Source organism: Juglans regia, chromosome 10, assembly GCF_001411555.2.
Source record: "Juglans regia cultivar Chandler chromosome 10, Walnut 2.0, whole genome shotgun sequence".
NCBI classification, from domain to species: Eukaryota; Viridiplantae; Streptophyta; class Magnoliopsida; order Fagales; family Juglandaceae; genus Juglans; species Juglans regia.
In genome coordinates, this window is record NC_049910.1 from 37186791 (window position 1) to 37203297 (window position 16507).

The 16507-nt window shown below is 38.1% G+C and overlaps 1 protein-coding gene across 1 annotated transcript; it reads left to right on the top strand.

Annotated features, from left to right (window-relative positions):
• The first annotated feature begins 1595 nt into the window (after positions 1-1595).
• LOC108993483 (polygalacturonase-like) lies at positions 1596-3102 on the top strand. Its single transcript, XM_035695273.1, has 4 exons — positions 1596-1724; positions 1819-2106; positions 2245-2760; positions 2869-3102. Exons 1-4 carry the CDS (start codon positions 1596-1598, stop codon positions 3100-3102), a joined length of 1167 nt encoding a protein of 388 aa, XP_035551166.1.
• Positions 3103-16507: the final 13405 nt, after the last annotated feature.

A 16507-nucleotide genomic window follows, 5' to 3' on the forward strand; every position in this document is an offset into this window, starting at 1 on the left:
GAAGTGAAGAAGGAAGAAGAAGAAGTGAAAAGGAAGAGGAAGTGAGGAACGAGTCGTTCTGAAGAAGAAGCCCCTTCAAGAAGGAACTTCCGAACGACGCCGTTCCATATTAAGTGGAACGGTGTCGTTCAATAATTTTTTTTTTAAACCCAGCTCCAAAACGACGTCGTTTTGGAGCTGGGTTTAAAAAAAAAAATTCGGAGTCGGAGTCGAGCTCGAAGGAGCTCCGACTCAGACTCCGACTCCGAATAATTATTCGGAGCTACTCCGAATTCCGACTCCGAATTCCGACAACTCCGACTCCGTCGGAGTCGGCATCGGAGCGGAGGTCGGACGGAGTCAGAATTCTCAGAATTCTGCACACCCCTACACTAGGCCATGAAAACATGCAAATTTGTCCAGCTCCTCGTTTATTTTTGTAGATGAGATGAGATGAGTTGAGATTAAAATTAAAAAGTTGAATAAAATATTATTAGAATATATTTTTTTAATATTATTTTTATTTTAAAATTTAAAAAAGTTAAGTTGTTTATTTTATTTTATTTTATATGAAAATTTAGAAAAATTATAATGATTAGATGGGATGAGATGAGACCGAACCAAAATGTCTAATGAAATACTCAATTTAGGAAAACTGTAATAAAATTGTAATTATTTTATTTTATATCAAACAAAACCAAACCAAAATATCGTACGAAATACTCAATTACACCGATATCCTATACAACCTCAGTTCTTGAATGAAAATTAGTAATAATGTAGTTGGATATATTATATATTAATTATTTCCCGATCGTTTATTAATAACTTTAGCTTTAATTATATATGTATAATCTAACTTGATCAATTCCATGATCACATGATATATAATAAGATGATCAGTGGATGATGATGATGTGGCTAAATAGGAGCAAAACTTCCCAATTAAGAGAATTGAAGAAGGGTCTTGACTTTAATTTAGAATGGGTAAAGATGATAAGAGAACATCATCATGACCTGTTTAATTTGGGATTAGACAAATTAATTAAAAGCTAATTAATGGTCTATATATTATATTCTATTCTATTATATTATGGGTAATTAATAAAACGAAACGAAATATTTATATAGGCTAACATGTTAGATATATGTGTGTGCGCGTGTGTTACGTCTATTTGAAATATAAATTATGTGGAAACATGCAACGTACAAGCTGTACTCATGAGAATTAATCACGAAAACTACTGGCTATATATAGAAACAACAGTACTAATAATTCCTCTTAATTGTAAGAAACATGAACGTACGTACGCGTACAAGTGGAACTGGAGCTAAATATATATATATATATATATATATATATATATATATATAAATGATGGATCAACGGAGTACGTACTTGAATTAGGTGAAACCGTACGTGCACGCCTTGGAATCATAGATTGCATAACAATTAGCAAGTAATTGGTTTCAAGTTTTAAAGGTGCTTAGCCTCTCTACTCCACCATATATATCCCCATGCAACCAAATCAAATTTAAAATCTTATACGAATTACTCATCAATACTGATCTCCCATATATACAACCAGCTCCGACGAAACAAAAAATATCTCAACATGAGTTTGAAATTGAATATTGCAACCCTACCGATTCTGTTTCTCCTAGCATCGGTTGCCAATGCCAAACCGGCCGTCTTTAATATTGTGAAGAAGTATGGAGGAAAGGTTAATGAGGATATCACCCTGGTATGCACTCATGCATGCATTCCCAACCGACTTATATATAATTGCTTCATGTGCTAATTAAACTCTGTTTCATGATTAATAATTTTGCATGTAGCCTTTGTCAAATGCTTGGAAGGATGCATGCGCAATGCCGGGTCAGAGTAAAGTCGTGGTACCAGCTGGGACATACAGGTTGGGTCCAGTGCAGTTAAATGGCCCGTGCAAAGGTCCTATTGAGCTTAAAGTTCGAGGCACCTTAGAGGCTCCAGGAGACCTTAGTTTTTTCAAATGGGGAAGTTGGGTCAGTTTTGAACGTGTCGACCAGTTAACTTTGTCAGGCAATGGAACTTTTGATGGCCAAGGAAAATCTGTTTGGGGTAAATACAATGGTGCCCTCCCAATTGTAAGTTTGCCACTTCTATATATATATCTTTAATTAATCTTTGTCTAAATTTACCATTCTAGTCTTATAAGTCTTATCCTTAAAGCAATGTTTATGTTTTGACCATGTGGAGCTTAATAATGTCTAAAAAATGAACAGAATATAAGGTTCGACTTTATCACCAATTCAATGATTCGGGGCATAACATCGTTGGATAGCAAACAGTTCCATTTGCATGTTTTTGCTTGCAAAAACGTTACCCTATTCCACTTAAATATCAGAGCACCAGGAGATAGCCCCAACACAGATGGAATCCACATGGGGCGATCAACTGGAATCAATATAATTGATTCGAAGATCGGAACCGGTGATGATTGTATCTCTCTTGGTGATGGCAATCGAGATATACTTATCCAGAAAGTAGCCTGTGGACCTGGCCATGGAATCAGCATAGGAAGTCTTGGTAAGTATGAGAATGAAGAACCTATAGTCGGGGTCAAAGTTCTTGATTGCAACCTAAGAAATACAATGAATGGCGTAAGAATCAAAACTTGGCCTGCTTCCTTTCCTGGCATTGCCTCTGATATGCATTTTGAGAACATCTACATGAGAAATGTCAGCAATCCCGTCATCATAGATCAGGTGTACTGCCCATGGAATCAATGCAAAGCACAGGTGATTACATCATGATAAAGAACCAGTTTCATGTTATTATCTTCATATTCAAAATTTAAGAAATATTACCCATATCATAAGTATTTTTGTTGTGTTTCTTGGTTCTAGATTCCCTCGAAGATTAAGATCAGTGAGGTTAGCTTCAAAAATATACGAGGCACGTCTCAAACTAAGGAGGCCGTGAAACTTTTATGCAGTAATGAAGTACCATGTGAGAATGTGGAGATTAGTGACATAGACCTCGCATACCAAGGAAGCGATGGCCCTGCAACATCCCAATGTACTAATGCCAATCCCACCATTTCAGGCAAACAGAATCCTCCTGCCTGTAGTCTGAAATAATTTGTTAGCTAAGTGTGACAAGAGTTGAATATCTGTATTTGTACTATAAGCGAACTGCATGTTTGTGTTTGTATGGACACTGTAAGTGGAGGGAAATCTGTTTTCGATTGATGATCAATAATTACCAAAAGAGTGATATTAATTGTATTAAGTTTTACATACACTACTATACATTTGAGGGGGAGTTAATTATCATGCAGCTTATCTACATATATATATAGCACCAGATTATAATCACAATGATCAATTAACAGTTTCAATATATAAATATATATATATATATATTAATTTTCATTTAATTATAACTTTAGCTTTAATTCATGTGTATTATATAAGATCATGATATATCACAATGTACAACAAATGCATGCCGTGCTTAATTTGTAACACCCCGTATTTTAGTATATTTTTTTAATTGAAAGATTAGTTGTTATTAATTTAAAAATTTATTCTCTTGTTTTAAAATGGGTTGGATTTTTAGTGGGTTTATTTTTATGATTTTAATTTTGTGAAAAGTATTCTAAAGTGCTTTCTTATAATTGATTATTGTAATACATTTAAATTATTTTTCATATTAAATTAACTTATCGTTGGGTTTAATTATTTATTTTCATTTTAATCATTACGTTTGAATTATTTTTAAAATCGTTTCCGTTGGATCATTTTTGTGACCCAAGATATGAGGATTGGACCTCATTTCTTTCCCTTCACTTTCTCTTTCCTCTTTTATTTTTCTTCTTTTCTTCTTTTCCTTTCTTTCTTTTTCTTTTTCTTCCCCTGCTTCTCGCACGCCACAACCCCCCCTCCCTCTCACCGTCCGTTTCTCTTCTCCCCCAGCCCGCCGTCGTGCCTTGGTGGTGACCGACACCGCCCCTCCCTCTCACCTCCCCTTCGACCGGCGACCACCTCCCTGTAATTTCAACCCTCCTCGCGCCGCCGTTATCCCCCACGCACCACACCAAGCCGCGGCACTCCTTGCATTGCTGTGCCGCCGTCACACCACCTCCAGCCACCATCTTCTCACCACATCATCCTTGACCCCCTAGCAACCCAATAGACCCAACCCCACCTCTGATCTGTCACCGGTGAAGCCCCACCATCAATATTTCGGTTTTGGGTATTTTAGCCTTCGACCGCCCTCTACGCCGCCACCTACGGCCAACCACCACCACCACTAGCTTCATCGACATCCCTAAGCCCTACCCTATCAATCTCGGGTTTTCGTTTACACCCGTTCAAAAGTGGGTTTTTGAGACCCACGGCCACAGTGCATTTGGCACAGTTTTTTTGCTGCATTGCAGCTTCTAACACCTCCGTAATCTTTCAAAAATTATATTATAGCATTGTAAGTATTTTTCCCAAAGAAATTTTGAGATTTAAATGTATTTCTGCGCTAATTCATATTTACTGTGAATTTGTTGGTTGTGTCGGACTGAGTCCGAGGAGTAAGGGGGTCGGTTGGATTTGATGATGGAGTTGTTTGTGTGAGATTGGTTTATGCTATGACATTTGTTGGCTGTTTCGAGTTTAAATATTGGTGTTTTGAGTTTGACGTTGATCATGGTGAATATTGATGATTTTAGGAAGTGATGATATATTTTGGGATTATGAACGTTTTAAGTTTTGAGGAATTAAAATATGTTATTTAAGAAGCTTAGGCTTAAATATCGAAATCCATGATTGATTGAAAACTTACGAAAATTATGTGATTATTTTTATAGGTGACGATTTATAGTCGACTCGACATTTTTTAAGAAACTTCTGAAAAGCTAAGTTGCCCAGGTAAGCGGGATTCATGTACTAGTTTTGCATAAAAGAAATGAAATGAGGGACTTTGAAAATATGCATGTTTGAACAGAAATATGAAACGACCTCAAATGTTTGTTCTGCATATGCAGAAATTCTATATAAAAGAAATTATTTTCTGTCATGACTGGTGTAGACATGAGCTAATTTTGCACATTCTGTTTCTGAACTATGCAAAAGGAGCGAATATGAATAATCTAAAAGTTTTTGCTATAACTAAATGAAGATGTTTTGGACTCTGTTTATTTCGAACATGTGAAATGATCTGAAACTATTCAGTATTTTGTTTTGATATGATGTGTCATCTGAAAACCTTGACATGAAGTTCTGATTTTGTATTTGAATGTGATATGGTTCCGATGATGTTCTGTTCTGTTTCTGTTAAGACCCAGCCACGGGTATAATGGTGGTTTATAACCCTACCACGGGGGTGAAACATGGTATACGGCCCAGCCACGGGAATAATGGTGGTTTATAACCCTAACCCTACCACGGGGGTGAAACATGGAATACGGCCCAGCCACGGGTATAATGGTGGTTTATAACCCTACCACGGGGGTGAAACATGGTATACGACCCAACCACGGGTATAATGGTGGTTTATAACCTTACCACGGGGGTTAAACATGGTATTTGTCCCAATGTGATGCTATGAGATGATAAGAATATAATGTTTCGGTTGGATATGCCAAAGGACTTTCTTTTTGAGAACAAGTTTGTTTTTCTGAAAAATTTCGCTCTGATGTTTTGTAACAAGTTTTGTTTTTGCATTCTGAAAGAAAATATGTTGTTTCTGCATTCTGAAAGTAAATGTCTTGTTCTGCATACTGAACTTTATAAATGCTCATGTTTACATGCTAGTATATGCTCTCTGCTTACTGAGTTGTTGATAACTCACCCCCTTATCTCCACAATATTTTTTAGATATTATGATGGTTCAGCTGAAGATCAAAATTATGAGGCATCGAGTGAGATGATTTAAGTGTAGTGGTTCAAGCATAGGAAGTTTTTTATGAGTATTGTCGGATTTTATTAAGAAATTTTATTGTGTTGTGATGACTTGACATTTTAAAAAATTGATTATATTGAGGAAATTAGATTGAATCGAATTTTCTAAATGATATTAGGAATTTGGAGTCTATTTTTATATTGTTGGAATGTGAGTTTAAGTGCTAGAAAGTAACTCTTCGATCCGTGCAGAACCGGGACATTACATAATTTATTTTGATACATTGGATCTTCATTTTGAAAATGTGGATCTTGTGCCATCAGGCCGCATGTCGTTGGTGTGCGATGCTTAATTAATTTCCATGTATTTCGGTTCTTACCAGTACATGATGTACTCATGTGCTAGCTAGCTATAGCTAGAATAATTCTCCAATCAAAAGCCACATTAATTTAGGCTCTGTTATATTTATTTAACGTGTATTTGCAATATATATATATATAAGCTATAAATCATGTGGACACAACATATATACAAGCTAGCAGTACTACGTACGTACTAATTAAGAAATATTATATAATTATCACGAAAACTATTATATATAGAAACAAACAGTTCTAATAATTGCTCTTAATTTGTTGTGAATTTCTTTTGGGGCAGCAAGTAATTACCCGGCCTCATCGCATATTAATTCAAGAACAACTTAACGTACGGTCCGATCCACTACTTCATTTTGAACTCATGCGATGTTCAATTAATATATAATAACCATCTAAAACATGAGAAAGTGGAGTGAATTAAATATATTAATGATGGATCAACGTCGTCAGACTTGAAGAATTAGGTGAAACCGTACGAGCAGGCTTTGGATCATCAGATATTGCATATATAACAATTAGCAAGTAATTGGTTTTCGATCGAGTACTTTTTAATGGTGCTAATTAGCTTCTCTACTCCACCATATCATGTATCCCCAACCAATCCACACTTAAAATCATGTCATACCAATTACTGATCAATACTGATCATTGATCTTGCATACAACCTCAGACGATTCAAAAATTTCAATATGGCCGGTTTGAAATTGAATATTGCAACCCTATGAGTACTTGATCTGTTCTTCCTAACATCGACTGCCAATGCCAAACCGGCCGTCTTTAATATTGTGACCAAGAGTCAAGAAGTATGGAGGAAAGGTTAATGAGGATATCACCTTGGTATGCATTCATGCATTATTCCAACCAACTTATATAATACTTTGAGATTAAAAAAAAATGTATATGGTTTCTGCTAATTGCTTCCTATGCTAATTAAACTCAGTTTCATGATTAATCATTTTGCATGTAGCCTTTGACAAATGCTTGGAACGATGCATGTGCAACACCGGGTCAGAGTAGGTTGGGCCCAAAGATTCTATACTTTGCAAGAAAGAAGTCGAGGAGGGAAGGATGCAGAGAGATGAGTTGTCTTTGCCAAAAAATAAACGGCATGTAGCTGTGGGGAAGAGCCCAGGAGTAGTGGAGAAGAGTCAAGTAAATCTAAGTATGCAAAAGCCCAATGAAAAGGAAGCCCGAAAGTGGAAACGTTTGTCCCACTTCAGCAAACCAGCCTTGACCCAAGAAGTAGATTTGTTTCAAAAAAATAACGGTCAAAAAAAGAAAAGAAGTGTGCAAGTTAGAGGAAGAAGAGCGCAGAGCTACGAAGAAGAACTAGTTACATAGGAAGGTTGATGAGGATCAAAGGGAGTAACAAGAAAGGATATCGGTGGTAGCTGAACTTCAGCCCCACCAGCTGGTGCCATGAAACTCCTCAACCGGAATGCCCAAAGGCTTGGGAACCCATGAGGTATTCGATCTCTTTGAGACCTAGTCACGAAGGAAGGGCCAGATGTTTTTTTTTTTACAAGAAACCAGACTGCAAGCTCGTGATATTGAGAAATGTAAGTTTAAACTTGGCTTTGTTAATTGCTTAGCTATTGATTGTGAAGAGAGAATGGAGGTATTGTTTTATTGTGGAGAAAGGAGATTAATCTTACTATTCTGAGTTATTCAAGGAATTATATTGATGCCTGTATTAAAACTGAGGGGTCTAGTAGAAATGGAGATGAATGTTGGTTTATCACAGCTGTCTATGGGCATCCTAATACTAATTATAGACATGTGGTTTGGGCTTTGATTAAATCCTTATACAGGAGAGAGGAGCCATGGGTAGTTTTTGGTGATTTTAATGAAATAGTTGGTCCTAATGAAAAATGGGGAGGTAGGAGAAGGCTTGAAAAATAGATGGGGGAGTTTAGAGATATGATTAATGAATGTGCCTTAAGAGATTTGGGTTATAGAGGACCACAGTTTACTTGGTGTAATGGGAGAGAGGGGGAGAAGTGTATTAGTGAAAGGTTAGATCGCTTCCTGGCTAACTCTCACTGGAGTGATTGTTTCCCACATGCTAATGTCACTCATGGCTCTGTGGCCTACTCTGATCATTCCCAATTTGGTAAGAGTTAGAAGGGGGAGCATTACCAAGACCAAGACAGAAATTGTTTCAATTTGAAGCCATGTGGATTGGGGAGAAAGATTGTGAGAGGATTATTGAAAACTCATGGAAGAATGATGCTGAAAGGAATGATATAGCAGAGGTGATTGCTATGATATCTTATTGCAACCAGAAACTGGAAGTGTGGAATCGTGTGTCCTTTGGAAGGGTCTAGTACCAGTTAAGAAAGGCCAAGCAGAAACTTCAATACTTACAAGAGTCTGATTCTACCCATGGAGATAAAGAGTCACACCTGTTAGCAAGAGCAGAGGTTCATGGTTGGAGAGAGAGAGGAGACCATGTGGAGGCAATGTTCAAAAGCATTATGGTTAAAGAGGGGGATCAGAATTCTAGATATTTTCATACAAAAGTTTCTCATAGAAGAAGGAGAAATGGAATTAAGAGATTAAAAGATGCAAGTGGTGTATGGCCGCAAGGTGAGAAAAAAGATAGGATCATTTTGGAGCATTTTCAGGACTTGTTCTCAGCTGCTAAGGAGAGGGTTCAAACAAATTTCTTAGATAGTTTAGCTGGAAGGGTGACCTCCTCAATGAATGAAGAATTGACAAATCTTATACTGAAAAGGAGTTTGTTGATGCACTAAAAAAGATGAACCCCTCAAAGGCCCCTGGACCAGATGGAATGGCCCCAATTTTCTTCCAGAAATACTGGCATGTAGTTGGCAGAGCTATGACAATAGCAGTCTTAAAAGCTCTACAAACTGGTGAGTTTTCCTCTGCATTGAATCACACCTTCATTACTTTGATCCCAAAGAAGAGAGTCACTGAAAAGATTGTTGATTTCAAACCCATCAGCTTATGTAATGTGGTTTATAAGCTGATCTTAAAGGTTATTGCTAATAGATTGAAGATAATGTTTCCAGCAGTCATTTCTGATTCTTAGAGTGCTTTTGTGCCGGGGAGACTTATTATTGACAATGATCTTGTAGCCTATGAATTGATCCATTATTTGAAGCATAAAATAGCTGGTAAGCAAGGGTATATGTCACTTAAACTATATATGAGTAAAGCCTACAATGGAGAGCAAAAAGGACCAATTGTCCTTAGTAGAGGGCTGAGGCAAGGACATCTTATTTCGCCTTACTTATTTTTGTTATGCACTAAAGGGTTGATTGCTTTACTACAGAAGGCTGAGAGTAGGGCTATAAATGAACCAGCCTGTTCGATAGCCATTTTCAGAATTCTTCAACTATGTGCTGATATGGGAATCTAGGAGATTATTGTTGAAAGTGACTGTTTGTTGTTGATTCAGGATCTTCAAAATGAAGCTAGCTTGTCATCTATGCGTGGTATTCTGATTATAGAAACTAGGAAATTGTTATCCTTGCTTACTAAATATAAATTCCTGCATGTTGGTAGGTTAGGAAATAAGGTTGCTCATAGACTAGCTTGACATGCTAGGAATGTTAAATCACTTGATATGTGGTATGATTGTTTTCCAAATTTCCTCTCTCAAGCTCTTTGGCTTGATAGATATCTGTAATTACTTTTAGTATAATGAAAATGTTTTACCATAAAAAAAAAAAGGTTCATGTAAGGGTCCCATTGACCTTAAAGTTCGAGGCACCTTAGAGGCCCCAAGAGACCTTAGTTTTTTTCAAATGGGGAAGTTGGGTCTGTTTTGAACGTGTCGACCAGTTAACTTTGTCAGGCAATGGAACTTTTGATGGCCAAGGAAAATCTGTTTGGGGTAAATATAGTGGTGCCCTCCCAATTGTAAGTTCATGACTTCTATGTTTAATTAATCTTTGCCTAACTTTTCCATTCCATTCTTATAAGTCTTACCCTTAAAGAAATGTTTACACTTTGACCTTGTGGAGCTTAATAATCTTTTAAAAATGAACAAAACATAAGGTTCAACTTTATCACTATTTCAATGATTCGGGGCATAACATCGTTGAATAGCAAACAGTTCCACTTGCATGTTTTTGCATGCAAAAACGTTACCCTATTCCACTTAAATATCAAAGCACCTGGAGATAGCCTCAACACAGATGAAATCCACATGGGGCGATCAACTGGAATCAATATAATTGATTCGAAGATCGGAACCGGTGATGATTGTATCTCTCTTGGTGATGGCAATCGAGATATACTTATCCAGAAAGTAGCCTGTGGACCTGGCCATGGAATCAGCATAGGAAGTCTTGGTAAGTACAAGAATGAAGAGTCTGTGGTCGGGGTCAAAGTTCTTGATTGCATCCTAAGAAATATGATTAATGGAGTAAGAATCAAAACATGATGGGTTGCTTCCCTTCTTGGCATTGCATGAGAAATGTCAGCAATCCCGTCATCATAGATCAGGCACTACAAGAAATTTGACTTTTAGGGACAAAATTTGTTAGGGACGAATTTAATTTCGTCCCTAAAAGTCATGTTTGGAGATGAAATCGTCTCCAAAAATGCCTGAGCTACGAAATTCGTTCAAACGGAAAATTATCCATTCAAACAAGATATTTTGTGACGAACAAAATCGTCTAAAAAAAAGACAACCATTTGAATAAAACAAAATAGATTGAACATGGAATTAATGTCCGTTTGAACAGTATATAATCTGTTCGAATAATAATATTGGCCGGGAAATTAATTTATTTTTTCCGGGAAAAGTTAATAGCCGTTCGAACTTAAATTTATTTGTTCGAACGGAAATTTTATCAATTAATTTTTTTTATTAGTATGGATTTGTGCATATATTTTTTCCATTAATTTGTTATCTAGATCAAAATATAAAATGTGTATGTATTATATATTATGATTTGCAGTGAGTTAAAATATTTATAAATTCATAAATTAATTTTATGTAATTAACTTCAAAACTTTATAGTGATTTATTTTATGTTATATTTTTATATAAATATAAATTTAAAGATGGTATAATTTTTATATTATCATGAACGGCAAGTAAAATGAAAAAATAATCAAAGTAATAAACATGAAAAATTAAAACCATACATTAATTACATCTCAAATATATAATGTTCAATACAACATAAAAAAGAAAAATAATAACTAAAACGATCATTGGGTCCTTAGTAGATCAACATCCTCTTACAACATTTTAATAGATCCTTCCAGATCCCTAAGCTTCTTCATGATAGGCTCAACGAACTCCACAAACAGAGCTCGTACCTGATCCAAGGTAGCTCCAGGAGGCTGTTTCTCAACAGCAGCAGCACTACTAGAAGCTAGATCTGTGGGAGGATCACTAGGCTATTCTGGTGCAGCCTTCTGCAAGTGCCTCTTGCTCTTGCTGAATGTGATCTTGTAAAAGGGCACCATCTGTGGTGACCTCCGTTCTATGGCCGACACTGTAACCCCCGATTGGAGTAGGAGGTTAGATATCATCAGTACAAATAGTAGACTGCATCCACTGGAAAATCGTGACTCCGATTGAATGCAGAGGAATAAATACAATGTCAGATCAGTGGGATCCCCCCATGCTATCTACAACAAAAATCTGGCTCAATCAATCCCGAAATCAGTGTTGTGTTTTTTCGGATTGATGTTATAGCCAACAATCAAATTAAGCATTCTAGAAAATGCTATACAATCGGCCTATCGGATCACCTTGCTCCCATCATATGGAGGAGCCGATGGGTCTCGTACTAGCTGATGCACCTGATCGTCTGTGAGACCATCATCAGGTAGATCTTCATCCTCACTACCATCCTCACTAGCCATTCGAATCTACATTGGGGGCTAGTGTGGAGGATGCGGCCGATGTGTCGGAATCAGATGGTGCAGCCGCTAGTCCTCGTGTAGCCGCTGCAGAATATGCGTCGACCACGCGCGGGATGTCAAGGAACTCAGAAATAATGCGGGGACAGAAATTAATACTCACTCCCAGGACCGATAGGGTGTAGAACAGAGCATCAGCACTAAGTTCTCCTATGGCAGGGTAGAACTCACTGACCATCTCTGAATATGCAGTCCCCCGCTGCTCACAGATCGGTATCCATCTCCGCTCGGTGAAGATGGATTGTATGCTCTATCCCTCCCATGAAAGATCGGAGAAGTCAGACAAAATGACTAGACGCTCGACAAGTATCGGCCTCGTCTCCTGAGCATGAGCTGGTGATCCACTACTTTGGCTGGGCTGATCGCTCGCACGCTTTCTTCTGCTGAATGCCATTGATATACTGTTTAACCATAAGGAATGTAAGAATATAATTAACCATAATATTTAAATTATATTATTGAAGAATTATACTATATTGAAATGAATTGAAATAATTCGTTCGAATGGGACATATTCTGTTCGAACTAGTCAAATCTATTCGAATAAACTGTTATGTTCATTCGAACTGGTAAAGTTTGTTCATTCGAACGAATTTGTGTTGTTCGAACAGAAATAATGTTGTTTGGAAACTAAGCGTTTGAACGGATTAAAATTAGTTCGAACAGGAAGAAGCCAAATAGCCATGGCTAAGTCGATTCAGTCCCAAACTGAAAAACTTCCTATCTAAAGGTTATCATTTGTTTTAATCGGTATAAATGATTATGGAGTGAAGCCCAATCATTTCTACCGATTATTTTGATGTTATTTCTACGGAATACACCAAAATGGGTGGATTTCGGATTCGAAATCCATACCCCCAAACACAACCCATTCATCTAAAAAACTAAACAATAGAGGTGGAGAGTTAACCCATACCACTTAGAAGTTCAAATGTGGGGTTGCTACGGCGGTTTTCGCGGAGGAGATAAGGGGCAAACTCGAAGGCTCTCGGCAGTTGCTGGTTCGAATGAGAGAGTTTTGTGGAATTATATTCGAACTACATCTATAATGACCGTGGCGTCTCGTTTGAACTGGATAAATATCCGTTCGAACGGTTATTATATTAATATATTTATAATTATATTACTAATAGTAGTATATAATAATACTAATAAGATGTCCGTGCAAAAAGTACAAAAAACATAGTTCTTATAATTTGGTGATAGTGGAGGATCATTTATTTGTAAATGGAATTGATCCTAAATACTCACATTGGTCTTACATGGCGAACCATTTCCAAAAAGAGTTAGATTTAGCAGTCAGACCAATCAAATGGACGAGGGTAACGACATCGACATAGACGACGGAGTCAGAGTTGTCGGAATTCGGAGTAGCTCCGAATAGATAATCAGAGTCAAAGTTGGAATTGGAGCTCGAAAGAGCTCTGACTCCGACTCCAATTTTTTTTAAAAACAAAAACCCAGTTGTAAAACGATGTCGTTTTACAGCTGGGTTTTTGTTTTCTAATTAAACGACATCGTTCCACTTATATGGAATGGCGTCGTTTCATCACACCAGGGGGTCCAAAACCCAGGACCCCCTTCTTCCTTCTTCCTTCTTCGGTCTTGCTTCTCCCTTATCTCTCAAGTCTCACAGAGTCCGTCTAAACCAGTGAAGCTGTCTAGCCGCTCGCGTCTCACATCTCGGGTCTCTGTTGCCAGCGTGCCACCTTTTGTTGTTGCTCCTCCGTGCCGCCGTTCCTCGTTGCTCCTCTGTTCAGCTTCCACCTACGGTGAGAGTAAGGGTTTCCGAGCCCTAAATTTAATTCAAGCAACTTAATTTTCTACAGCACGTCTCTTATGAATTGGTATTTTGTTGTGATTCTTGTGAATTGGTTTTGTAAATTTGTAGTAAGGAAATGTGTTTGATAAATTGTATGTTGTGTTTGTAAGTTGTGTTATATGCATGCAACGTGTTTGATAAAATGTGCAAGAGAATCAAGAACAGAACACCTACGGTTTTTGCTCTGTTTCTCCACACCAAAGAACAGAAATAAGCTTTCTATATATAGTTCCAACAAATCACGGCGCTCAAAATCCTAAATTTTAAGTTGTATTGAATATTTGGCTCGAGTGAGGTCTCAAGTGCAAGTTGAGCGCACGTTGTCTTAAACATTGGCTCGAGCGAGATGTCGAGCGCAAGTCGAGCGAACCTCTCTGGAAGAGTTCTGCTCAAGCGCCACGTCGACCGTACTTTGAGCGAACCTCTCTGCATGGGTTCCGCTCTAGCGCTGAGTCGAGCGCACATTGAGCGAACCTTTCTGGATGAGTTCTACTCGAGCGTTGAGTCGAGTGCAATACGAGTGAAACTCTCTATATGGATTCTGCTCGAGCGCCACGTCGAGCGCACTTCAAGCGAACCTCTCTGTATGGGTTCTGCTCGAGCGCTGAGTTGAGCGCAATACAAGCGAACTTCTCTGTATGGATTCCGCTTGAGCGCCACGTCAAGCGCACTTCGAGCGAACCTCTCTGTATGGGTTTCGCTCGAACGCTAAGTCGAGCACACATCGAGCGAACCTCGATGTAACAATACATCGATACAATAATACATGTCTTATATCTTTGCGTTGATTTAAATTTTTAATATAGCCTAGTTTATTTTTAAACTAATTTTGTGCTTCTAATTTATTTTTTCAGTTTCATTGATTGTGATATGGATCTTAGACGTAGTGGAGATGATCGTCCACAGGGGATGTGGAGGATGCCAATGCTACAACTCCTACACCGGTGGGTAGTTTCACCCCTAGAGCCACATCTAAGGCAGCTACATCTAGAGCAGCTACATCTAGAGTAGCTACATCTTGTGGGAGTAGTCAACTCCCACTCCCAGTTGATATAGAGGATGGGGATATGTTCAACGAAGAGGAGGAGATGCCCATTGAGCAGTATCAACCACCACGGCCTTCTAAAAAGAGGTCATGGACATGGGAGCATTTCACCAAAATTCCTGGTGATATTGCGAACCCGGTAGCAAGATGCCATTACTGTGGATCACTTTGTGGATGCCATTCGAAGAAGCAAGGTACCAGTGTGTTAATAGCACATCTAAATGGTTGACAACGATATAAGATAGAGAAGGAATTGCAAGCCACTGATCAGACCAACCTCAGTTACCAAACTTCTAAAGCCACTGATGGTACACAGACTAAGAAATTAGTCATCTCTCAATACAGTGAGAAGATGTTGAAGGACATGCTTGTAGATATGATAATTACTGATGAGATGCCTTTACCACAGTCGAGAAAAAAAACTTTCGAAAGTTTCTAAATTTTGTTGAGCCACGATTTCCCATTCCATCACGGTATACGGTGATGTGAGATTATATGAAGAGGCATGCGAAATACAAGGCGGAGATGAGGAATATGTTTATTACCACTGGCCAGAGAGTGTCGTTTACGACTGACACATGGACTTCCATACAGAACGTATGTTACATATGTATCACAGCACACTACATTGACAGTGAGTGGATTTTGCAAAAAAAAAATTATTGGTTTTAAAGATATTGTGGATCATAAAGGTGCATCCATTGGGGCGAAGATGGATGATTGTTTAAAGGACTGGGGAATTCGAAAAGTGCTGTGTATTACAGTTGACAATGCCAGTGCCAATGAAACAACAATTGATTGGTTTAAGTGGAACACGACGGTGAGAGATGATGTCATTCGGGCCCCCGAGTTTATTCACATTTGATGTTGTGCTCATATCATCAACTTCATAGTTGTTGAGGGGTTAAAAGATGTTGATGATTCCATAACCCAAGTCTGCAACATTGTACGATATGTGAGGGGTTCCCCTCAAAGGCTTGCCAAGTTTAAGGCAATAGCAGAAGATCTTAAGATTGAATGTTCTAGTATGTTGTGCTTGGACGTTCCGACTCGATGGAACTCTACATACATGATGTTGGATGTAGCACAGAAGTACCAAAAAGCATTCGAGCGGATGGAGGTTGAGGATGGGGGCCTGAGATATGCTTTGTTGGAGCCAGCAGGATAGGGGCTCAATGCGCCGGACGCACATGATTGGACCAGTGTGAGCTACTTTGTTGAATTTTTAAGAATTTTTTATGACATAACCATGCGGCTATCTGGATCCAAATATACGACTGCGAACTCATTCTTCAGCGAGCTTTCGGAGCTTCACTTTCAGTTGAAAATAGTTATACTGACTCTGATGGATTGTTATCTGCTATAGCTACGAGGATGAAGATCAAATATGATAAATATTGGGAGAATATTGAGAAGATAAATAGATTGTTATTTGTGGCTGTAATCCTTGACTCTCGAGTTAAGTTGGTCGTTTTAGAATTTTGGGTAAATTTCGT

What these genes read in the sequence shown, in the direction of transcription:
- LOC108993483 (XM_035695273.1), top strand. Translation starts at nt 1,596, where the DNA reads ATGAGTTTGAAATTGAATATTGCAACCCTACCGATTCTGTTTCTCCTA. An exon ending in TTAATGAGGATATCACCCTG is followed by an intron (nt 1,725 to 1,818) that starts GTATGCACTCAT and finishes TTTTGCATGTAG; the next exon opens with CCTTTGTCAAATGCTTGGAA. An exon ending in ACAATGGTGCCCTCCCAATT is followed by an intron (nt 2,107 to 2,244) that starts GTAAGTTTGCCA and finishes AAAAATGAACAG; the next exon opens with AATATAAGGTTCGACTTTAT.